The sequence below is a fragment of the Filicampus tigris genome, chromosome 2 (genome assembly GCF_054856515.1).
Source record: "Filicampus tigris isolate MCC_2025a chromosome 2, RoL_Ftig_1.0, whole genome shotgun sequence".
Lineage (NCBI taxonomy): Eukaryota > Metazoa > Chordata > Actinopteri > Syngnathiformes > Syngnathidae > Filicampus > Filicampus tigris.
This window is the reverse complement of record NC_141218.1, coordinates 12,276,452-12,300,915: the sequence shown is the minus strand read 5'-3', so window position 1 is coordinate 12,300,915 and position 24,464 is coordinate 12,276,452. Positions and strand designations below refer to the sequence as shown.

General features: G+C 42.4%; 1 protein-coding gene and 1 long non-coding RNA gene across 2 annotated transcripts in view; both read left to right on the top strand.

The window, feature by feature from the left end:
- Positions 1–1,820: 1,820 nt before the first annotated feature.
- spry1 (sprouty homolog 1, antagonist of FGF signaling (Drosophila)) lies at positions 1,821–6,696 on the top strand. Its single transcript, XM_086024296.1, has 2 exons — positions 1,821–2,534; positions 4,036–6,696. The coding sequence occupies exon 2, from the start codon at positions 4,091–4,093 to the stop codon at positions 5,123–5,125; it is 1,035 nt and encodes a 344-aa protein (XP_085880422.1). The 5' UTR covers positions 1,821–2,534; positions 4,036–4,090; the 3' UTR covers positions 5,126–6,696.
- An 8,641-nt stretch (positions 6,697–15,337) lies between these two features.
- The window catches only part of LOC147151405 (uncharacterized), a 139,173-nt gene continuing 130,046 nt past the window's right edge, over positions 15,338–24,464 (top strand). Inside the window, exons 1-2 of the long non-coding RNA XR_015090287.1 lie at positions 15,338–15,560; positions 22,073–22,264. This is a non-coding gene — a long non-coding RNA (uncharacterized LOC147151405). The remainder of the gene's footprint in view (positions 15,561–22,072; positions 22,265–24,464) is intronic.

The following is a 24,464-nucleotide window of genomic DNA, read 5'->3' as shown; positions in this document are numbered from 1 at the left end:
TATATCAAGCAATAAACACTAATAATGTGAGATGTATGACAAAAAAAAAAAAATGGGTTCCCAAGTTGCCAAATTCTGAACCCTATAACATGTTAACATGTTGAGTAAATATGTTTATATCAACAGCCATCCATCCATTATCCAAACTGCTTACAAGGGTCGCGGGCGTGCTGGAGCCCATTTAGTATTTTATATACTAAAATTTTAAAATATGCATGACTCAATAGCAAAAATGACACCCTATCTTTGTAATGGGGGGTGGAAAAAAATAAATGGATCCAAAATTAAATTTTAGGCATCTGGATTTTACTTGACAGTTCCACATATGTATTTAAATTGAAACAAAAAGTCAATAAGGTCCCCAATAAAACTAAAACTAAAGGATGAAGTAGTGAACCTCTTAAATGTAGCTTCCCCCATGGTCCTCCATTTTGTCTAGTCCAATGAGCATTTCCTTCTAGTAAGCCTTAATGGCGACACCGGCGGCCATCTGTCACTCTCTTTAAGCAGCAACACCAACTCCATCAGCCAATAAACCTCCTCAAAACGCTTACCAACTCTTTATGTATTCTTTTATGACTGTCTCTATGTGGGTGTGTGTGTGCGTCGAGGACGCGAAGCATACGGGAGGCCCATTCTTCCCTCGCGTATGGATTGTTCCATTTGAATGGCGGCCCCATTGACTTTGTATTGAACTTCCCCTTTTCTCATGGATCCGGATGTAGCGCATCCGCGACACCAATCAAAGCAGACAGTCGGGGACACGGGTGGGGGAGGGGCCGAGCAGAGTGGCGGGGGCGGGTGGGGGGGGGGGGGGGGCTTTTCCGACTCCCTCCCTCCCCCCTGCTTCTTTTTTTAAGGTGGACCGGAACTGATGTGAGCAGCGTTCCACTGGGAAATGAAATCATTCACATTGTACACGTGTGCAAAATTACAGATATTAATTATGTTGATGTTTTTAGGTGGATAGATAGATAGATAGATGCACTTAATGTATTACATTTTACACTTATCCGTATATACAATATAGGCATTGATTTATTTAACTCAATAAATTGTTCTATGGAATGTATTTTTCGTAATATCTATTCATTCAATGTAGATGTTAATTGAAATACATGTGCCTTTTTAATTTGTAGTTCTTAACATATCTCTTAGTCATGTATATTGACATTAAGTGTTTTAATCTGATTTGTAATAGTGTAATAGTTCATTGAACAATAATTAAAACCTATGTTAAAACCTATTCAATATGTATATAAATGTTTTTTCATAACCAATTTCCACTAGAACAATGTATTGTTCTATTATTATTTGCTAATTCACAAATAATTATTTTGGTTATCAATATAAAAAAATGTCAATCATTGCTTCAATAAGTAGGTCTATCAAAAAAAAATATCAATGACTCATAACTCACTTAATGATGTCATTTTTTTTGTCTTTTTTAAAGATTTCATTTGTATTTCTATTTTTAAGAATTGATCTAAAAATATATTTCATGAAATTGATTTTTCCATTATTATTCAGGTTTTATACTAATTCAAGGTCGGTGAATAATGTCTCTCTCTTTTGTATGTACTGTATCTAATCTTTTATGTTTAAATGACGAATCGGATGTTGTTTAATCCAAACTATCCTAAAGTAAATAAAAATGTTTGAGTAATGATGAATTCCACAGGGGTCACTTAGTAACACGCTTTCACAACATGTTCCAGTACAGTAAGTTCCCCGGATGAGTCCTTCTTACCAAAAATGACAAAAGCACCGAGAAGGGCCCAAAGAAAAAAGAAAGAAAAAACGTGTTGCGTCACAGTGCGTCACTTGATTATTCACCAAAGCCACAAGAGCGGAAACGGCCCGGTCCGCTCGGGTCCGGTCCACCTTAACTGCCTCAGCACATCTGCCCAATGAATCAGGAGCGGATGCGATGTATCCTTTTTCAGGGGCCTCAATGGCCAGTGGGAGGTGTCTTGTGCTGCAGCAAACACTGCGGGCCCCCCCCGGCCTCATTCATTCAGCGCTCACAGGCCCGCCAAGCACCAAGCAAGCGAGCAGAGAAGCAGGCAGGCGAGCCAAAGCCAGCCTTGAAGCCTCAAAGCGCCCGTACGCCGCAGGAGCACCCGCTTTGGATCTAACGCCATTTGCTTTTTCGCCCATTTAACGCTCGCCCCAACTTTTCTCCCCCTTTCGCTCACTTTTTCCACACTTTTACGCTGGGACTCCGACTCCGCTCGGTCCTGACAGAAGATCGGCCTGCCTCTCGTCCGTGTAAAAAGTGCGCTGCTGTGCGTGTGTGTTTGGAGGGACTTTGGATTTACACGCTTTTTTATTTTGTTTTGTTTTGTTTAAGCACGGGACCTTTACCTAAAAACAAGGGAATTAACGCTGCAAACGGGATACACGCACTTGGATTAGCAGGCTGTGAATGCTCCGCGTTCGATTTGCGTGGGGGACAACGCGCTTCCTTTCTGGATGGACTCTCGGTAGGCTGCCTGCTTGATGGATTCGAGCCTATGGACGCTTGCATATAGGTAAATAACATCTTAAAACTCCTTTTCACGCAATTTTGCGGCGCACTCTGGGGATTAGGGCGCCTTTTAAAACGCTTATGTAGCACTTTTGAGACATCCGCGTGGGGGGGTTGACGCGTTTAAAAGTGCACCAAATGGTGTTGAAGGGAGTTTTTTCCTTGGTGGAGGTTCCACGCGTGCATGCATGCGTCTTTCCGTGACTGTTGGCTGCGACAAACACCCCTCCCCCCACGCAACGGCGCTTGTTTTCATTCATAACTTTTCACATTTGCATGCATCGCAGACGCTACGTGCAAATTTACTACGTCAATGTTTGACAAGATACTCAATGTGCACGCGCAGATTAGCGCCAAGTGTCAAATGAGTAGAAAGTGGATTTGAAACCAGCGAAAAGTTCAAAAAGTTTATTGGTGATTGGTGGAGAAAATAAGGAGCGTGGGCCATGGAAAGCATGTGTAAAAATGTCAGTTTTTGCAGGGGGTGTCATAATGTCGAATGATAAATACTTGTTTATGTTTTTGGTGGTTTCAATCATGGAAAATGTTGTTTGAAAAACAATTTGAGCGTCCAGTGACATTTTCAACGTGTTTTTCAGAACATCTTTTGACCTTGAGGCTTTTGTTGTTGTTGTTTTTTCTCCACCATTTCCTTCAAAAGCCTTTTCCCTCCCTACCTTCCAGTGGGGGTGCGTGCGAGAATACTAAGCAAGGCGGCTCATTTAGTCGCTGTCCTCATTTCGTGGCCGCGCTCGCATTTAAATGTTAACTAGTCATAGAGATGTAAATGAGCGAGGGGAAGTGTTTGCTAGTGGGCCCCCGTTGGACTTTTTGCAATGCGGCGTATTGGGGCGAAGGGGGGAACATATTTCGTGTGTGGGGGGGGGGGGGGTAGTCTTGTTAGTCGATTTCTAGAGAATGCAAAGTAGTATTGTGGCTATAAATGGATTCCTACAAGGGAAAGTTGCTTTTCCAGTAGTCTACAGTAAAAACAAGACCAGACAAAGCATGCATGTTGAACTACTAATATTCAATAAAACAGATCATAATTCCAATGTGGTCTGAAAGTTCGGAAAAAGGTGACTTAAAATGTTTACAGTAAGGAGCTGAGGTAATGTAACATTAGGGTTATACAAAAAACGAATTTGAAAAGCAGGACGGAGTGCAAAAAGTTCAAATTTTTTTGTATACGAGTGGCACCCTTTTTGGGCCCTCAAGGACACCATACAAAACATAGATACTGCAATACAAAGTGAGTAGAATATATTGAAGAGGGTACGTTACTATAGGATATTGTATCAGATGGGTAAAAAGGTACTTAAGCATTTTATCACTGGTCATTAATTGTTTTAACTGTCATTGTTCTAATAAGTCATCTTTTTCCTTTATGAACAGCACTTTATATGCCAATGTGGTTGTTTTGAAAGTACTTTATCCAGTTCTACTTGTATTTGACAAGTTTGCTCAAACTGAGTAAAGCTGACCAGTTCCTCCCGTTTGCGCAGGTTTTCCGATGCATGCCAAGTCCACGGTTAATGTCGGAAGTGGTGATCCCCCCAGATGGAGCTCCAAAGTCAACATGGCCCCGGCGGTTCATTAGTGGTGATCCAGCAGCCCTCCCTCGAGAGCCGCCAGAGGTCGGATTACGAGCGGGAGTTCCAGCATGCCGCCATCCTCTCCCTGGACCAGATCAAGGCCATCCGCTCCAGCAACGAGTACACGGAAGGCCCGTCGGTGGCGCGCCGCCCGCCCGTGCCCCGCATGCCGCTGCGGCCGCACGACAAGCAGGAGAGGACTCACGAGGTCATCCTGGTCAATGTGAACAACAACTATGAGCACCGGCCGTCCGCAGGGGTGGTGGTGGGCGGCCAGCATTGGGGCGGCGGCGGGGGGGCCCGGGTGCCGGTTCTGAGCCGCTCCACCAGCACGGGGAGTGCCGCCAGCTCGGGGAGCAACAGCAGCGCCTCCTCTGAGCAGGGACTCCTGGCGCGCTCGCCGCCCGCCAGACTCAACGGCAACTCGCGGCCCGTTCGGACTCAGCCCAAAGCCAAAGGGCCGGTGGTGGGCCCCAACTCGGGTCCCCACTTCCACCAGGTGCCGCTCAAGGGCAAATTGGACTCCTCCGGCCCTGCGAAAGGGGCTCTGCCGCCCGCCGCCGCGGGGCACCAATTCATCTGCGAACGTTGCGGCAAATGCAAGTGCGGCGAGTGCACGGCCCCCCGCAGCTTGCCCTCGTGCCTGGCGTGCAACGGCCAGTGCCTGTGCTCGGCGGAGAGCGCTTTGGAGCACGGCACGTGCATGTGCCTGGTCAAGGGGATCTTCTACCACTGCTCCAACGACGACGAGGGGGACTCGTGCGCCGACCACCCCTGCTCGCCCTCGCACTCGCACTGCTGCTCGCGCTTCCTGTGCATGGGATTAATGTCGGTACTCTTCCCCTGCCTGCTGTGCTACCCGCCGGTCAAGGGCTGCCTGAAGGCGTGCCAGGGATGCTACGACCGGGTGCGGAGGCCCGGCTGCCGATGCAAGAACTCCAACACTGTGTACTGCAAACTGGAGAGCTGGGCCCCGCAGAACCAGGAGAAACCCTCCTGATCGCCCCCCCCCCCCTCCCCCAACGCCCCCTCCCCTCCCCCACGACCCCAACAACCACCACCACGGACAATAATGACAGCGAAAATCTAGCAAGCACCTCCCGCTCGTCTTCCCTCGAAGAAAAACCACTCGATTTGAAAAATGCTTTTTTTCTGGTTCAGGACCGGGTTTTTACACACCAGTGTTTGCCTTAACCGCTCCCATGTCTTTCCTCAAATCTCTTCTCCGATTATGGTATCGTTTGACTTCCGTTTTTTTTCCTGTGAAGGAGTGTCTTTTCAGAGCAGGGTTTCTCAAACTCACCCCCCTGGTAATGTCAACTCAGACTGTACAATGCAAAAGAACACAACTCCAAATTAAAATTGGGAGTGGGACCCATTCTAAGCCCTTGACTCTCATTTTGGGGAGACCTTGTTCATTTTTAGGCAGGATTCTCAAATTCAACCCCTTCTCTGACGTCAATTCAAATTGCACATAAATGAGTATAAAAGAACAAAATTCCAATTTGACATTGGGGTTCTGCCCACCCAAATCAAGCCCCCCACCACACACTTATACACACAGAAAAAATGGAGCCAATCTTGACACCAGTCATGCTGCTCATTTTTGGCTGCATTTGTCTAACTCCTTGGTAACGTCAACTCAAACCAAATTAATGCCAAATATTAACACTCTAATTTGACATTTGGGGGGGGCATCGCCTAAAATTTGATTCTTTGACATTCTCTGCCCTGACCCTCAGTTTGGGGTCATCTCAAATCCCCCCCTTTAATACAAAGGATCACAACTCCCAATTTCCCATTTGGGGCCCATTTTGGCCCCTGGTCCTCAGTTTGAGAAACCCTGCTTATTTGTAGGGCAATGATGTAGCTGTTACCTGCAGGTATCTTATTTTTGTTTTTGAATTACCGGTTGCTAGACCACACTAAAAACCTCCTCCATGCTTATGTTGCATTAACACAAGCACATCCATCTCATAGTATTTGTTTTTCCTCTCTTTTCTCCACATGGAATATGTTTCTCTTCCCTCATCCTCCCATTTATTTTGTGTACATTGTATGCTCAAAAAGAGGAATTCTGGCTATTTTGGTTAAGAAAATCTGTTAAAATTGTTTTGTTGTTGTTGTACAAAAATATTTATTATGTGAAGCTCTATTATTTTATGATATTTATTGCAAGAGACAGTCTTAAAATTTTACTCATGTCAATATAACAAAAATATCAAATACTTACTGAGAAAAAAATTAAAAGGGTGGCACAAAAGAAAACTATGTTAACTTTAATGCAGAAAATATATTAATTAATGAAAACAAACAAGTAATTGTCTGTCTTTTTTTTCCCCCGAAAGTGTGTGTTGATGGAATTTTTGGCATTGTGAATGTGACGTTGACATCACCCCAACCCCCACCCCCCACAGGAAGTCGCTCAACAAGTCAACGCAAGATCCCTGCAATCAGATTCCCAAACTTCCAAGCGCTCTCCATGTTGCCTGTGTGTGTGTGTGCGTGTGCGTGTGTGTGTGTGCGCGACCATTACCAGGCCACCTGTTCAAAGATAATAAAACCGACGGCCATCAATGGCGAGCTTTTACGGTGTAGTTCCTGCACTTAAAAGCAACTTCAACCCCACCCTCACCCTTTCCTTTTTTCCCGACCCATTTGTTCTTTTTTTTTTTGTTTGTCAGGGGAATGTATCACTTGGTAAGTCTGCTGACACCCATCCCCCACCCTGGCCCCCCAGGAGATGAGGTCATCACTTTGAAAGTCAGTTGGACAAACCAGGAAGTCCGAGGATGCGTTAAAATGCGGGGTTGTTGTCGGAACGTTGTAAAATTTACAAGTTTTAACAGATAAGGCAGGGAAGGTAAACAAGGGCACAAAAGGAACTATCAGGTTACATACAGTCAGTGTTTTGACTATCTCAGCACTTTAGGTGGGCAAAGACACAGGACAAGCACTTTGAGAAAAATGACAGGTACAATTAAATAAAAACTTACATGCAATGAGACAGTTCAAATACAAACAGGATGGCTATCATTGTTTTCGTAGACGATGAAATGAGTTCTTTAAAGCCCCTTATTTTTCATGACAACTCAACCTTATTCATGGAGCACACAAAAACAACCATCGCTGCATACAAAGTGCTGTACATGGAGTAAAAATCAGACGTACAAAAAATCAGCAGCGAAAACAATAAATGAACATTAAAAAAAAGTGATCACCATAAAACACTTAAACAATGCCGAGTCTCATGCTGAGATTAAGGTTGATGAGAATAGATGAAAATGTTAGCGGGTGACCAGTGAAAAATTCAAAATATATTCCACATTGTAATCCAACGAAATACACTGGTAGCAAAAGTATTCACTCCCCGCAAAAGTACTGATACTTGTGTCAAAACACTGGTAGAAGCAAAAGTACTTCTTCAATGTATAAATTCAAAACCCAAGCATTCCAAGCATTGTATTCTAAATGTGCATCATGATTTTGCCAAACATTGTGTTGAAGAATTATTCAGTTTAATTCTTATTTCACAATCGCATCGTTATTCAGAGCACCCTTTGACTAGTGCTGGCACATACAATGTATTCTTGCAAAAACTGTTTTTGGAGTTAGTTGCCTGTTAAGTAAAAGTCAAAAGAGTGTACGGACTCAAAAATATGGCAAAGTACAAAATATTTTTTTACTGTAAATAATCACTAATACCCATTTTGATAACTTGACATAAGGAGAAAAAAGATCAGTGATAAAAAATGAACCAGCCAAACCCATACCAAATGTATGATATGTGATAAAAAAATGAACCAGCCTAACCCATACCAAATGTAGAGAAAAGTATCCAATTACAGTACAAATACTACTTGTGAAATGTATTTAAGTACAGTTACAAAGTGTTATTGTACTGTTTAGCATTGGTATTTCTTTACTTCCTCCCACTAGTGTTTAACCCACAACAGCGAATTTATTACATATTTTTGCAAAAAGTTAGAATGACCACTGAAGAAGGTTCTGCATCACGTCCAAATGGGCCTACAATTTTTTTTTTTTCTTTGACGGCTGGGCGGCTTGTATGTACCTTTTGTTGGTTTCGGAATGGATTAGTGATTTGTCAGTTTCCTGTCATCTTTCACTGCGATGCAACTCGAGAGCCATTTGGCTCCCTCAAATGATGGCAAACAATAGGAGGCCGCTTTTAAAAAAAATTTTTTTTTTTTTTTTTTTTTTGCTTGTAGTGACAGTGTGTTTACTTGATCTTTTCCAGCCTAAGACAAATAAGGAACCCGATCTCTAACTTGGCCATCGCTGCTGAAATAGCTTTTGAGCCTTTTTCCCATCAGAGGCCATTTTGGTGTTTCGAAAGTCCTCCAAGGGCCAAAGTAAATTCAACAAAGAATATGGTAAGTATCGCATATACGTTTTTTTTTGTTTTTTTAACATTTCTGGGGTGATTGGTGAAATGTTGCCCACCTTTGGCTTATAGTGATGTCACGGTATTGAGAAAAGACACGAATGTTGCTTTTTTTTTTAGGATGATGAGAGTCAAATAGATAAATGATAACAGATTTCTCTTAGTTTTCTTGAATATTTTTCAATGTTTCTTTATATATTTAAATTGACATATACATGTTTATTTTAATGTATGTATTTAGCATTTTATTTTTCAAGAATGTGTATTTTGAGCATCAGAGTTAACATTATACTTTAAAATGTAATTATTATATAGTTGTTATAGTCTTTTTTAGATAGCTACTCAGTCATTTATTTTTATTTTTCCTGTTTTGTGTCTAATTCCAATCAATGCACCTTCCAGGGAGGACTACAACAATATGTAAAATATTATAGATTTTAATTTTATTATTTATGATTTTTCTAACAGTTTATTTTGTGTATTATTCTTAAAAGCTATATTTACTCTAAGTAACATTAAAAAATAGTATAGTTTTTTGTAATATATTATTGTGTTTCACTATTAATCACATTTATTTATTTATTTATTTTTGCTTTTCGTTTATATATTTTTTGTTTTGTCTCCTTTGATTCCAATTTCAATGAATGCAACTTTCAGGGAGGCCTAAAGCAGTCCCTCTGTATTGTTGTAGGAATTAATTTAATTAATTTTTATATTTATAATCTTTAAAACATTTTAATTGCACCCCTGGCCACGTGGCACAACTATGAAGTGGTGGTGGCTGGTGGTCGCACATGGATGCATGATCGAGGGTGGAAGACGGTGTCCAAATGCCCATCCACAGTGGCCAACCTTACATCATCCGCAAGTGGAGATCTTGCAGTTCCTTTTAACTGTAAATGCGCCAATCTCCTGCATGGACTTCAGCGAGTCCTTCCGCCATGTAGCCTGTGCGCCTTTCTGTGCACTGATTTGAAATAGATAAATAGTTGAAACCCCTTCGATTGGCAGGGAGTTGGCTGCGTTTCCTCCCGCAACAACAACGGCGCAAACGCCCTCTTCTATCTGCGCTAGTCAAGCAAAATACCCAAAAAAGAAAACTTCATCCAAGCGCACGGTTAGACTGCGCTTTACGCTTCACATGCGCTGGACGTGAAAACAGGGACCGGAGTCTTCATTTTAAGAATGTGCTTTTTAACAATTTTATTATGTCCCAGTATGATTTTTCTTTTATTTTCATATTTTTGTCTTGATTTTTTTTTTATGTAATAGTATATTTTTGATTGTATATTTGCAATTGTGTTATTGTTTTTTTTTCCCCCCAATATTTTAATATTTTTGTTTTCTTTCATTTCTGTGCAATTCCGATGTATCCAACTAAAACAATAAGCAGCTGCAATATTAACCGATGATATATAATGATGATTATAAGTTCAGTGGCGGAGAACATAAAAATATGATGCAACATATGTTTGTTATTATTATACATTACGTGCAAATAAAAAAAAAAACGTTTCTATGTGGTTTCTGTTGCTCATCAAACACTAACACATCTTACACATGTGGTGAATGACGCTACTTTTGCTAAGTGAAATCTGAGTCACTATTAAGTAATCTGTCGGTGTAAACTGTGCAGCTTGTTTCAGGTTAAATTTAGCAGCTCCACACGCCCACGTCATTCTTCTTGGTATTATTTTTTTTTTAACTACATAACTACCACGTGAGTCACGGAGGAACCTCCAAGCTGCACGTCCTACCGGGGCAGTCCTTTTTTCCAAGCCAGGGCATGGCTGGAGCAGAATGTTCTCTCCCAGTGGTCCTCCTCCACATTGCTGCTTCAGCTTTCCTCAAACTCCTCATATGGTTCCTATTAACCCCCCCCTACTCCCACTCCCTCCCCGCTGCACTCCCCACACTCTTATAAATAGAAATAAGCAATCAGAGGAAGTGTAGGGATTTGGGCCTCTTCTGGACTTCCAACACGGTGACCCGTGCTTAAAAAGAAGCCACCTCTGGAGACGTTTCGGTTTTGGAAAAGTTGTGGGAGAAACGTTTGATGAGTTCAGAAATGCATCCAACACTCACTCGGTCTGCGCAGGATAAAAATGACTTTTAAATAGTCCGGAAATCAGAAAAGATTTGGATTGTGTCAATTTTAAAATAGTCTCTCCAGGATTTAGTAACATTCTGTACAAAAAGACATTACATTTGTATAGAAACTCAGAAGGCGGCACGGTGGTCGACTGGTTAGCACGTCCGCCTCACAGTTCAGAGGTCGTGGGTTCGATCCCGGCTCCGGCCTCCCTGTGTGGAGTTTGCATGTTCTCCCCGTGCCTGCGTGGGTTTTCTCCGGGTACTCCGGTTTCCTCCCACATTCCAAAAACATGCATGGTAAGTTGATTGGACTCTCTGAAATTGCCCCTAGGTGTGATTGTGAGTGCGGGTGTTTGTCTTTGTGTGCCCTGCGATTGGCAACCAATTCAGGGTGTCCCCCGCCTACTGCCCAAAGACAGCTGGGATACGCTCCAGCACGCCCCGCGACCCTTGTGAGGATAAGCGGTACAGATAATGGATGGATGGATAGAAACTCAGATTTGAGTAGGATCAGACCAAAAAGTAAGGCACCGCAATAAACACAAAACTGACATCTTTCCATTCCATCAAACATTTTTGTTGATTAATGAAAACAATATCACAAGTCTATCTTTTTTTTTCAAGCTACATGGGATAGAAGTAGGATTTTGTATTAAAAGTAGATGCCTTGCAAATGAAGAAAATTGTTATCTCTGCATTTCTTAAAAACATCTTTGTTGATCATCTAATGAAAACAATATCCCCAAACACAACAGTGTAATTTTTTTAGAACCTCAGATTTTTGTAGAAATTTGTATGAAAAGATGGTGCCCTGCAATTAGTAGAAAAAAAACAGAGATATCTATGCATTCCTCAAAACATATTGATTGATTATTATATGAAAACAATTTACATAAACACACAAAACCCATTTTTTTACGTTTTGTTTTAGTTTTGTAGACCAGATTTTTGCAGAATTTTGTGTGAAAAAAATGACTTAGTGTATTATTAACCAAAAATGGATATCATTGCATTTCCTAAAATATCTTTGTTGGTTATTTAACGTAAAAAAGCAAAATCCAGAGACACTAAAATGTAGGTTTCCCTCACCCCCACGTTTTGGTACACCAGATTTTAGTAGCATTTTGGACTAAATGTATTGTAAAGAGTAGAAAACTGACAATTTCCCACAAAACCTTTGGGATATTTTGGAGGAAGAGCCCAATTGAGTTGAGATGTGGATCCAGATACAGTATGGGATACATTTAGTGCTGATTCAAACTAGAATAGCTTGGCTTTGCTGGAGGTTTGCGGTTAGAAACTGCGACTGCTTCCTGTTTGGATTGTCACCCAGCGCCATCTTTTCTCCTCAAGAGCTATAAAGGGCAGGCTGGTGTTTTATCAGGTGTCGAGGGCTATTCAAGATGGAGGTGTTTCATTGAGGCTCCTGGGTACACACCACAATCACCACCAACCGTGGCACCCCCCCACCCAAGCAGCACACAACCATTCTGTTTTTAGTGTCAAAACACACAGCCCTCCAATTTCTTTTCCAAGCTTCCTTCCTGTTACTTTGAATGCCCTTATTTGGGCAAGGACAATCAATGTGCCTGATCAGTGCATCCTGTTTCATCATGTTAAAAGGACTCATCAATCCATGCGTCACTTTCTGTTGAATAGTCTGACTTTGAATTCGGTTTCAAAAAAAGAGGTGAAGTCTATCAAAATGGGATGAAGAACACGTCACGTCTGGCTTCAATGGGATGGTGTGTTAGTTGGTTGATGGGGGTTGATTGTTTTACTATTGTTACTATTACTATAACTATGTGGCCCCTGGAAAACAAAAAAGACACAGGACATAAAACGTGAGCTAGCATTAGCAGATAGGATGTAAGCTAGCCTGCTAACGTGAGTGAGCATTGCTATTGGCTCGACTTTCTGTTTGACTGCTGTATACCATCAATCTGTCACGTTTATAGTGTTTTAGGTCGTGGACTCTAGCCTTGCCTGAATTTATCTCTGACCAAATTAACAGTGGTGGGCACATCAGTCCTTCCAGTCATCATGCCGTTGTTTTTCAGGCTGGCCTAGTCCATTGGAGTCGTCGGCGACAACCAATCAACGTCAAGAAACGTACTCACAGGTACTACATCACACGCAGGCGCATCACAAGCAAAAAAAGCTTGATGCCGACTATAGGCAGACTGGGCTCACGTGGGTTGGCCTGAAATAATGACGACATGATGACTGATGAACTGACGTGCCCGCCAGTGGAAATTCCAAATGAAAGACTGGCTAATACAAGGCTAACTTGCAGAGTAAGACTTAGTGCTAACTACGAGAACAAGAACGCGGTTTGATTAGTTTGAAACCAGAGGCTGTTCACGCTTGGCTAACGTAAACTAGCATTAGCTTTTAGATTGACTTAAATGTCTACTGTTGCATACCCTATAGTCCAAAGACTCTCAATTGTATTCAGGTTTAGCTGGTAGTATGTAACCTTGCATCAATTCAACACTTATGTTGATAGATAACTGATTGGCATAGATTAGTTCATGACAGCCTATGACTCGGGGCTAACTATACAAACAAAGATGTCTTGGATTAGCTATGAGTATGACTTTCCTTTCATTCCAGCCCCCCCTTACAAAACAATGTTGTTCCGCTTTTCCCTTTGATAAGTGGTGGCCTGAAAAACAAAACCAGACTCAGGTAGAACGTTGTGCTTGGGTCTACCCAGGAAGAAGAAGGAGAATTCCCAAACTGCCCCCACCGTGCCCAATACCCCTTTGCTCCCTTCCACTGGCTTTTTTGGGGGGGCGATTAGACTTTGCATCCAGACAGATGGTTCCCGTCTGCTGGCTTTTTTCAATTCACTTCCTCCCCTCACAGACAGCCACCCCCCAGCCCTTGTCCCCCCCTTTCCACCATCCCATTCCCCTCCCCTTGCGTCCCGCCAAGCACCCCCCTCCCAACATCCCCCCCAACGGCTCCTCTGTTATGTGGCTGGAAATAATCTTTTATTGCCCAGTTGTTCGGAAGTGACCTCCTGCCCTTGATTAGATAGGGCCAAGTCCTATCACACGATTTGTTTGAGCGGGATGGGTGACCCACCACCCCACCCCACCGATCCCCCCCACTCCCCTCCCCTCCTCACACACTCATCCATACACCCCACCCCATCCAACCCTACCCCAACACCACCAGCCTCATCTTTTCTCCAACCCCCCTTACATCCCCTCTCACTGCCTGGCGATCCTGTATGAGGGGACAACAATGGGGGGCTTTAGTTCCGTCCGGCTCTTCTCGGCTGGGGGGCAATGGGATGGGGTTGGGTCAGAGGGTGGGGTGCCTTGCGGGTGGTGGGGCATCACGAGGGACTTTCTTTTTCTCATCCATCAACCATTCACCTCCCTGATGATCGAGTTGTTGTTTTTTTTCCATTTTGTTTGAGGACACCAGATTTGAATCATATTTTGCACAAAATACAAGGCACTGAGATGTCTTGCATTCTGTCAAATATTTTTGTTGATTATTAAATGAAAATAATATTTCTAAACACATAAGTCTACGTTTTGTTTTAGTACACCCAATTTCAGTACAATTCTGTACGTAATATTGGGTGTTGTGCTTAGAAAACTGTAGAAGGCCCTCATCAGAAAACTAACATCTCTGCATTACTTGGAATCATTCTTATTTAATGAAAATAAAATCCCTAAAACCTGATGCTATTCCACCTGGCATTTTTACCTGAACACCTAAAAAGGTGCACGCAAAGTAAATTTGAAGCTGTACTTGAACCATCAGCAGCATAGTTTTGCTCTCGTTTTGAAGATAACAATTTGAATTTTTCTCCTCAACTATCAGAATCCAGTGGCACTGAATTATGGAAGTTGAAATACATAAAAGATGGCGGATTTTATGTCTGCCTATTTATTTCATTTTTTTTTCAAAAAATCTGTCTGGAAAATTATGTAGTAGCGGTGTGGACTAAAATAACACAACCGGATTATAGCTCAAAGGCTCCTCCAATTCCATTTCAAATTTGACAATAATACGACAGAAAATGAACATTCTACACAAGTTTTACTAAGGACATGTCCAGGCGAACCAAAAGTGTGCCATTTGGGTGATCCAATTGCAACCATGTTCACATACGTAGGGGAAAAGGCTGCTCTTGTGGAATGCTTCAATAAAACAATAAAATACACTTTTATTTATATAGCACATTTCATAACAGCTAGAGCTGTAACAAAGCACTTTAAAAACAATACAAGAAATAGAACAAAAACCATAAAAGGCTGTGATACATGTACTAATAAATATAGATATAAATAACATATAAAACATAAATAAAAATATAAATAAATAAAACCAATAAATTGACATAAAACACTATATACAATTGACACCGGAAAAGAGCCGAAAATTTCAGGTCTGATCAAAAGCCAGAGAAAAGAAATGTGTCTTCAACCGGGTTTTAAAAATGGACAGAGAGGCATGTTTTTTTTGAAGAATTTAATTGGCCGTTAAATTGCGTCAATCACCATTTTAGCAAGTTTGGTTGTGACTGCAAACACAACCGACGAATCGTCAGTATGCAGGGGTCGTACTAATTACGCACATAATTTCTTCATTGGCTGTTGTTGAACTCCTGACACGGGAAACATTCGTTTATTGGATCAAGTAAGGAAGCAAGGTCCAGCCTACGTTTTGAAAGCTAGTGTGGCTAAATCCATCAAAGATAACTCAATCTATGATGGAAAATATGTACAAATTATGCGTATCTGATAGCAACATGTAACGATTGGAGCAGCTAATATGTGGCTTTATGGATGTCAGGCTTGTTGTGGACCAACTATGTTACTGTAATACTTTTACTGGACCCTTGTCGACGTAATATGATCGTTTCTGATGGATTATGAAATTGTGTCGGACATTTGAGGCTGAAATGGTGAGTTCCATATTTTTTGTGTGTTAGAGATTGTTTTGACTTAAATGCTCGCCGAGCCTGCAGATTTGATGCTATCTTATAATGTTTGGTATCATTCGAATCTGCGGAAACTCAGTTTTCTAACCATATTCAACATGTTCGGGAATGCTTCGAAATTGTTCTGTGTATAGCGAATGTCCCGCGAGCACGACACGAAAACCCACTCGTGGGCCCACCCTTGGGCCTATGGAATTGCAACGGAAGTCAACCCAAACATATTTTTTGAGACAAAAAAAAAGTTTTTTAAATGTTTTCTTTTAGTAGACCAGAGCTAGCTTCTATTCGGTGATAACTATAAGATCAAGGACATTTGTGATTAGTTTGTGTAAAACCAAAAGCTGTTCACACTTGGCTAATGGGCTAGCATTAGCTATTAGCTCAACTTGTCGCATATGTAAATGTCAACATTCATCTCTGTCTAGAGTCATTAAAAAGAAAATATATACATATATTTTCACAAATTTACGTCGCTTCCACAAGCTATGCTGACCTTGGTCGTGCTACTAAAAATCATAACAAGCTGTTGCTTCTTTAAAGAAAGCTCTCTGGATTTACGAGCACTCCTGCCAAACAAGTCCACACAGAATGTTTGTACTCCGACATGCTACGTAAACAGTTTTTAAAGCTCAAAGTGGAATGGGGGAATGAAGCTTGTTGTTTGTACCGTTGCCTTGCGAGGCTGTAAAGCCATAACAACAATAATAAATGGTGTCCTGTTTCACATTGGGAGAGGGTTGTTGTCTTGGGGGTCAAGTTGTGTGTGAGTAGGGTGAAAATAGACAGGAAGGCAACTCTGATTACCTCCATAAAGGAGGTGACCTCATGTCACTTTGGCTTCTGTTACTTTTCTTCAGGCATAGCATCCAAGACAGTGGTTTACAAATTTTGGGTCAATGCCCAAAATGGATCGCAAAGCAGTTTTGTATGCCTGTGTGTTAAGGGGCAGGAGTCACCATTTCTCTCCCTTTTTTCTGTTATCAAAAAAGTAAAACAAATTTGTCTTTTTTTCCACATACAGGTGATATCCTTAAATGCTCCGATATTAGCACTCAAGTCATGAAATTGCAAGGCTGACTTTGTTACCAAATTCCGTGCTGGTTTCATTTGTACCGAACTGGGATACTGGAAATTTCTGGTTGCAAATGTGCTCCTGGTGTCACAGAATACTCGTTAGCAATGTGTTAAGGGAAAGACAAAGACTCAAAAATGAAGATGTTTTGACTCCAGTCAGCATTTCTCTACCTTTTTGTCCATGCCAGTATTCTGTATAAAACATAAGTAACAGAAAAACGAAGTCTGAAGTCGTCCTTCCTCCAGCTCTGATTCTCCCTCAACAGCCAAAATATGCAGGGTGACTTTGTACCCTTATCCCATGTCAGTGCTGTTGGAAAATGGAGAAATCGCCGGCTTCACACTCTGGTCCTGCTATCACTGAATACCTTGAAACAAAGGCAACATCCTGCCTCTGTTTCAGCTCTCATACTACCTCCAAAGCCGGAAAATTGTCTGCTCAGCACTCCCTCTAGGGTCTCCACATCCAGAGCAGGAGTGGGGGGTCCAGAACAGGAAGCTTAGGAGTTACACCCCCCCCCCCTCCACCCAAGCACCTCCACACCCCTCCAGATCAAAGAGACGGGACACAGAGAGGCTTATCTGTTGTTGATTTTAGGCTTACGCTCAAGCACGGGCTTCTAGAAATGTGTCAAGGAATTACAGGATTTGATCACTGGAGCTTCATCCCACACCCCCACCCCTCACTCATCTTTTCATTTGTTATTAGAGCTCTTTGAACCTGGGGGTGTCTTTTGTCCATTGGAGGGGTGCTTTGGCAGAGAAAGCAGAGAGGACGAGCACATAGGAATAGAAATGGGGGTCACGTGGGTGTCGTGACTGGTGAGAGCCCATCAGGTGTGCTGCGGGAAAAAGTATCCACTTTCAAGTGATTTACTACAAGTATGTTTGTTCACCTATTTATGCCAGTGACAGATAGTGACAGACACAACAGTTAAATGCTTTTCCACAAGAGATGGCAGAAGGTACAATTAACCTATGTATCGACCCGTTGCCATTGATGCAACAGATTTAATAGCTTTGCATTCAACTAAACAGATCCAGATTTCTTACTGAGCCATTGCATCGGTGGGTAAACTGAGATCACTATTTGAAGGGACGGTGGGGCCGGATGGCCATGTTTTCACTAACGAGTTCATTTTATAGATTTTTTTATCAGAAAAATGGAAAGAGTTGTTGTTTTCTATTTTATCAATGAATTTGGGAGAAATTAGGAAATGAGTGACTCCATGAATAATGCTTTTTGTTAATGAGGAGAATGGCTGCGCAAAGATCCATGCTTGCCTGATTGCTTGCCCACTGCCAGTCGTCGTCTGCCTCCCGAGAGTTGACACGAGTTTAGCGTCGCTAAATGTCCGAAATATAAACCAGTCGGGGTTTGTGTGCGCATTTATGCTCTTGTCCGCTTCAGCCTGTGTAAGTGGAGAAGCGATTGCCACGGTATTTTTGATTTTGTGGAGGTTATCGTGATAAGATCATGTTTTATGTCGATAAATCCAAACGATTGTGCAGAACATTTCTATACTTTCACATGTTGAAGTAGTAGTTGAGTAGTAATGTGCATTTACATTTTGGTGGCGATCGGTCGCCGTTTTAGACAGCACAACTGACAAAGCGAACAATATTACCACGCTATGCTCCCTACCGTGACGTAGACAGCTGAGACCGAAAACATAACATAAGCCACGCCCCAAAAAGGGGCGGGGCAATTTGTCGTAAACCTAATCACAAAAAAGCCCTTAAATCACTACAGAGTCTTTGGAGGTGGGCATTTTAGTACTGATGTAATTTTTACATGCAAACCTATTATATAAGTGCTAATGTTAAGCTCATCCAAGTGTCACTTTAACCATGTGATGTTTTTTTTGGGTGGTGTGCGGTGAGATTTTTCAAATGTAAACTAGATGCCTTTGCTCCCAAAATTTTGGGAAACACAGCTTTAGGGGCCTTCAACACATGTGGGGCCGAATGTAGTTTTACCCTGGCTTAATGTAAGTGTTGCTAGCTACATTTCCAGTGATGTTTATCTATGCCAGTATTAAATAAGACAGGCCTAAGAGCTGATAAGAAGAATACACCTCTTGCTGTCGCCTGTAGCTTTTTTTTTTGGCCTTTGCATGTGTTCCAGACAGCCAGCTGCAGAGGAGTTGAAAGGAAAGCGTGCGGCCGCCCTGTGAATATCACACCATTACTCAGGACGCATCAAAAGGGGAACACTTTGTTCGAACAAAGGAAAGTGCGAGTGCGCCAGGCGAGCGAAAGCACCAAAAAAAAAAAAAAAAAAGAAAAAAAAAGTGAAACCAGCTGTCCGCCAGCGCCTCGTCTTTACGACGAGGCAGAGACGCGTGCTCATAACCGTGTCCGTGTTTGGCCACAATCAAACGCTCAATTGGCCTTTACAGGAACATCAGACAGGTTGCGCCAAGGTCTTTTTTTTTTTTTTTTTTAAAGAGAGCGAGAGGAGGGGGCTTCTTTCTTGTATTCAGGCCTTTAAAATATATATGAAGTGTAGCGAGAGTAGACAACAAAGGGGCCCCCCTAATTCTTTCCTTTCCTGAGGGCCTGGAGCACACGTAGCGCCCACATCAAGCTTCCAGACTTCCTCCTCATGCGCTGTACAGGTGCAACTTTAAAAGAATTCTCGTTCAAGGTCGGTTGGTCGCCTCCAGTGAAAAAAAAAAAAAAAATCCCCTCTGTCTCTGCAGCTTTCCCACTTGCTCCACCACTGACTTTCTATTTCGGTCTCTTTTCCCCCCTCCTAGCTTGTTGTTAAATTGGGATTTGTTGCATCTGATGGCCAGCGTACTATCACAACTATGAGACGACTTTTGACCTCTGAGCTTTTTCTTTCTGCAAAGATGTCTGCAGCTACACACCCAGGATCCACATTGTCATTTGGTTTTTCGTCAGGGTTTGTTAGAGGTTGCAAAAGGTTGCAAAGACCTTTGCCAGACGTTCACAAACTGTTTTATCTTGAAAAACTGTTTTTCAAGAAAAATATGTTTGCGACCGTCAAAACTGTTTGTCTATCAACGCTAACAAAAAAAACAAAAAATTGCTACTTAGCATCAACATACTCTGTAACTGGACTAAATTGTTTTGTATTGGATCTCGTTAGACTCTCAAGGTGCACCGAACGAGTAAAGTGGGTGATGAGTCAATAAGATTTTTGGCATGCAAGGAATATGAATATGCTGAAGAATTTAAGTGATTGTTCCACTCGGGTCTTAAAACATTTCATGCTACTGCTACTCCTACCAAAGTTTCTCAAACACTTCCTCTACAACAACTATTGCTACAACACTACCACAACCACTACTACTACTACTTAGCATCTGGCTCTAACTAGACTGGTGATGTCAGATATTCTCTTGATTACGTAATGTCATTACCCCCTCCCCAATTCAGGTCGGAGGTAAAATTGTTATGTCACCTGATCAGGTGAGATTGTACTGGGTGTGTTGCTCTTTTGTTGACCCAATTAGGCCCATAAACTCATAAAATGTGTCTTGTATTTCCCAGGAAGTAACACAGTGAGAGTTTACAGTCCCACTATAAGTTGAGTAACAGGTCACGGAATGAACTGCACGCTCAAATTTGTGATTGTAAAAGTGTGAGAGGATGTCTGGATGTACATTTACTTGATGTTGGTCGTTTGCTTAAACCATCTGCACAGAGTTATCTTTTTAAAATCTGAAGTAGGCGGAGGAAATACATCGGGACTAGTATGAAAACCAATATTCTATGATATATATAAATGCACTCATTCATAAAAATAAAATATATGGAAGCGCAGCCCTTTCCGGCCTTAAAATTTGATTGCCTTGGCCTGAAATTTGCCTTCCTTAAACCTGCATCTCTTTATCTTTCTATCCTTTATGTGTAAATGGCTGTCTTTTGCTGACATACTAATTTAGTATTCCATCATTGTGCCGCCACATAATGGCAGCTAGCCTTGAATGGTAATGACTTGGGCTAATCAACGGTCAGCCATTCTTCAAGCCGAGGTCGCGCTCCCCGAGGAGGAAGTGCACTGGCTATCATCAATCTGCTGGGCCGGGGCCCGCATGAGAAAGGACTGGAGGTCGTGGGCGGGTTTAAAAGTTTAGTGCACTGTAGGTGCCAATCAGTACATTCACAACCTTAAACTCCCCCCCCCGTCACCTTCGCCGCCGTCATCTACATGTCAAAGGGCCCAGCTTGTTGACTTGCCGTGTTGCACTTCCACACAAGAATTGTGTCGCTTTGTCGTCGTTTATCATTTCTCTTTTGTCGTCGCCTCTTTTCCTTCCTCTCCTCTGCTGGATTCAAGAGGGAGGGAGGTCTGAATGGGTGAGGGAGGGACAAGTTGGGGTGGGGGGGGGGGGGGGGGTGTTCCAGCATTGAGTTTGCCAAGTCAGGCAGAACGATGGACAGGAAGCCAGGAAGGAAGGAAGACGAGCCTCTCCCCGTGAAGTGCCATTGTTTACGTGACGAGACTTGAAGCGGCTCAAAGTGGCCGCCGGGCTCCGCCGCCTCACTGTGACCCACTTCTCAGGCCGCGGTGCCCGCTTCAGAATTGCTACAGGTGGCAAAAGTACTCACAATATGTGCTTAAGTTGAAGGACAAATAGGATTTTGGTAGAAGTGGGAACACTGATTCAACTCCTCAAAGGGGGAGTGAAGTAAAAAAAAAAAAAAGTGTGAATCCCAGAAGTTTGTGTGACAAGATACAATGCAGAGGGAATTATTAACATTTGCGAAAAGCGTTAGCACAAAACATTTTCGAACGAACTAAAATGTCAAGGAAAGCCTACTAGAACATCTGAAATGTATTTGGGGGAATTAGAGTGAATGGTGTCTAGTGTGTTCTGGCTCCCAATTTTTATATTTACATGTTTATATGACATTTTTATAGGTCAAATTAATAGTGGGAACATTTTGAAATGGTTAATCGTGGTCTCATTTTTTTAACTATCACAAAAACCTCTCATTTGAACAGGGGTGTGTAGAGTTTTCATATTCACCGTCTTGGGTCAAAAGTTTCCAACATGAGGCTAAACCACTGCTTTTGCAACGTATAAATGTGCGCTGGAAATGTCTTCACTGACTCTGTGGTTGTATTACACTGGGATCCTTTCTTGTCATCTGGAAAACAATGTAAAAAAAAAAAAAAAGATTCCACTGTTGTCTATTTTGACGAATTCGCTAGTCGCTCGTCATTTTTCGAAAAACAGTCAACTGGAGTAGTGGGAAAAGTCGACGATTTGGCAATAAATAAGTAAGTCAGTTAATAAATAAATACCTGAGCAATAAACTGGAATGAATCAATAATATTGTTTTATCATCCACCCTTGATTTATATGATTTATATGTACTTATAATTTATGACTAGTAAAAGCAAGAATGTACTTTCCCTGCAGGTTTGGAGACATCTTCAGGGGCGATAGGGCGAAAGAAGAACCCTCCTGGTCTCCAGCTGCTCACCAGTCCACTGGCGGAACGCTGATTTGGCCCCGCGGTGCTGTGAGGCGGTTGCGGCCGACTGAAGAGCGTCCAGATAACATTATCTCCTGACCAACTGGCGTGCCTGCATCCCCTACCTCATCCCAAAGGTAGGCTTTTAAAACACGCCGAGCTTTTGCTTTTATTCCGAGCCAACCAATAGGAGCGCACGGGCCGCCCGGCGCTATAATGGGAGCAACCTGTGTTTTGTCGAGCGGGGTTGAGGTAATGCCATGTGCGGTGGGGGTCATACACAGCTGCCGGGCCCGGTTTAGCTTTCATTGCTCGGCTTGTGCATTTAGTGTGTACAGATGGGCAGCAGCGTGTCTCCTTTTAAAGCGGGGAGGGGGCAAAGATGGAGGGTACCAACAACCACTGTTACTGTAAAGCAAAGTGTCCAACTTGTTTTTGTTGTGTGTCGTATCGTAGGACAGTTATAATTCTGAAAGCATAACAAGAACAGAGGCTCAACCCGGGAATACGTGTACCAGACTCTTGCCTTGAAATTACACCACGGCGCCAATAAACAACAAATCTGTAACGAACAGAGTTTGACAAATTGCCGCTTTGAGTGGACTGCACACAATTTTCTGTCCATTAAATCTGGAGTTCGTTGTTTGTGGGTCCGTTAAATCCAGGATCCACTGTTTACAGACAAGTGCAAAAGTGACAGAACTGTGTGAATTATGATGCTATAAAAGCACTAATAATGGGATTTCTTATTGTTACAAAAAATGAAACCACATGTTTCCTACTAGCCAGAAGCTGAGCTGCGCTGTGTTTCTTTGCAGACTAAGGGCTCTATATTCATTCATAACGCAAGTCTAGCACAGAGCACAGTCCAACTGTGCGCATGGGTTTTCTTTCTTTTGGTATTTTGCTAGATTTTGCCTTGGTAGAATGGGGCATTCGTGCCTTTGTTGTATGATGGAAGTAGTCTTTTCCCAGCCAATCTTAGTGGCATCCCTCATTTGCATCAAAATCAGGGCGGTCAGAGCGCAGTACGCCCGAGTATGTCATGCTTGACATTGTGGAAACAGAAATACACTCACCGGGGTCCCATGAATGACATTGGCAGGTAAACTGCAAGATCTTCCCTTGCGGATTATGTAGTTGGCGATGCATGTGACTTGGGCAATTGAAGACCACTGCACCTCCGAGTGTGCGTCCGTGTGCGACACCAATAGTGACGGACATGGTATTAAGTTATTTTTAATATGATAATGATTATAATTTGTTCAATGAATTGATTTCTAGAAAGATCCAGAGGTATTGTCGCACGCTGGTGTCATATTTCATTATGAATGAAATCCATTATATCCACTAGGGAAGCTCCGATCGATCGGGCACCGATACTAATCGACACACCCATTTTTACGCCGAGCGCACGGGCGCCAATCTTCCAAAATAGGACCCTAGCTGCGTGATTACAGCACAAGGCAGTTATTCTGATATTCGCGGTTCGGCATTTTCAAATTCAACTATTCACTGATTTTGTTGTTAGTTTATTTGGAACCTATCCTCTCTACTCACTAAAATGTAAAAATTATGAAAGTATTACTTTAGCTCTTATGGTATCTTGTTGCAAAGGAACTATGTTGAAGTAAGTTGAGGAGTTGCAGTTAAAAGAAAGTAGTAGTTCTATTGGCCATCTTGTGGCACCTGTGTGCCATTCTAAGCCTTTTTAAGGGAAAGAAGAGTCGAGGTGCAAAAAGGGAAAAAAATGTCATTGGTAGGCGGTGTAAAAGGGGCTACTTTCTCATGTTGACGTCAAAAGAGAAAGCCCACAACATCTAATTCAGGCATTTCTTTTACACACAGATCCCACAAATCGCAAACACTTTTATCCACCTTTCTGAATAAGAAGTAATACATTCCTCACATCTTGGTCCCGGCATTATGGAATACTCACAGGGCTTGTCCTGCCTCTGGTACAGCTCTGATACAACCACACAAAGTAGACTCCATCCCCAATTTCAAGTTGGTGTCGTTTTTACGGAGCTTTGCCAAAAAGGCGTAACAATACCAGTTTTTACAGGTGGCATGAAAGGGGCTAAATGCTAAATAGGTGCCTAGTATCTCTATATCAGACCCTGAAGGCTCTTTTGACTGTTTTGAAACTTACTTGTTTGAACTTTCTCTCACTACCCACGTTGGGCAGCTTGTTGTGCCCCCAGACCCCCTTCCAATTCCCCCCCCCACACACACACACCCACACACACATACACGTACCTCCTACACACACACTCCTCTCTCCCATCTGGCAGCTTAGCAGCATATAACACATCATTAAAAGTATTTTCTAATATT

What these genes read in the sequence shown, in the direction of transcription:
- spry1 (XM_086024296.1), top strand. Translation starts at nt 4,091, where the DNA reads ATGGAGCTCCAAAGTCAACATGGCCCCGGCGGTTCATTAGTGGTGATC.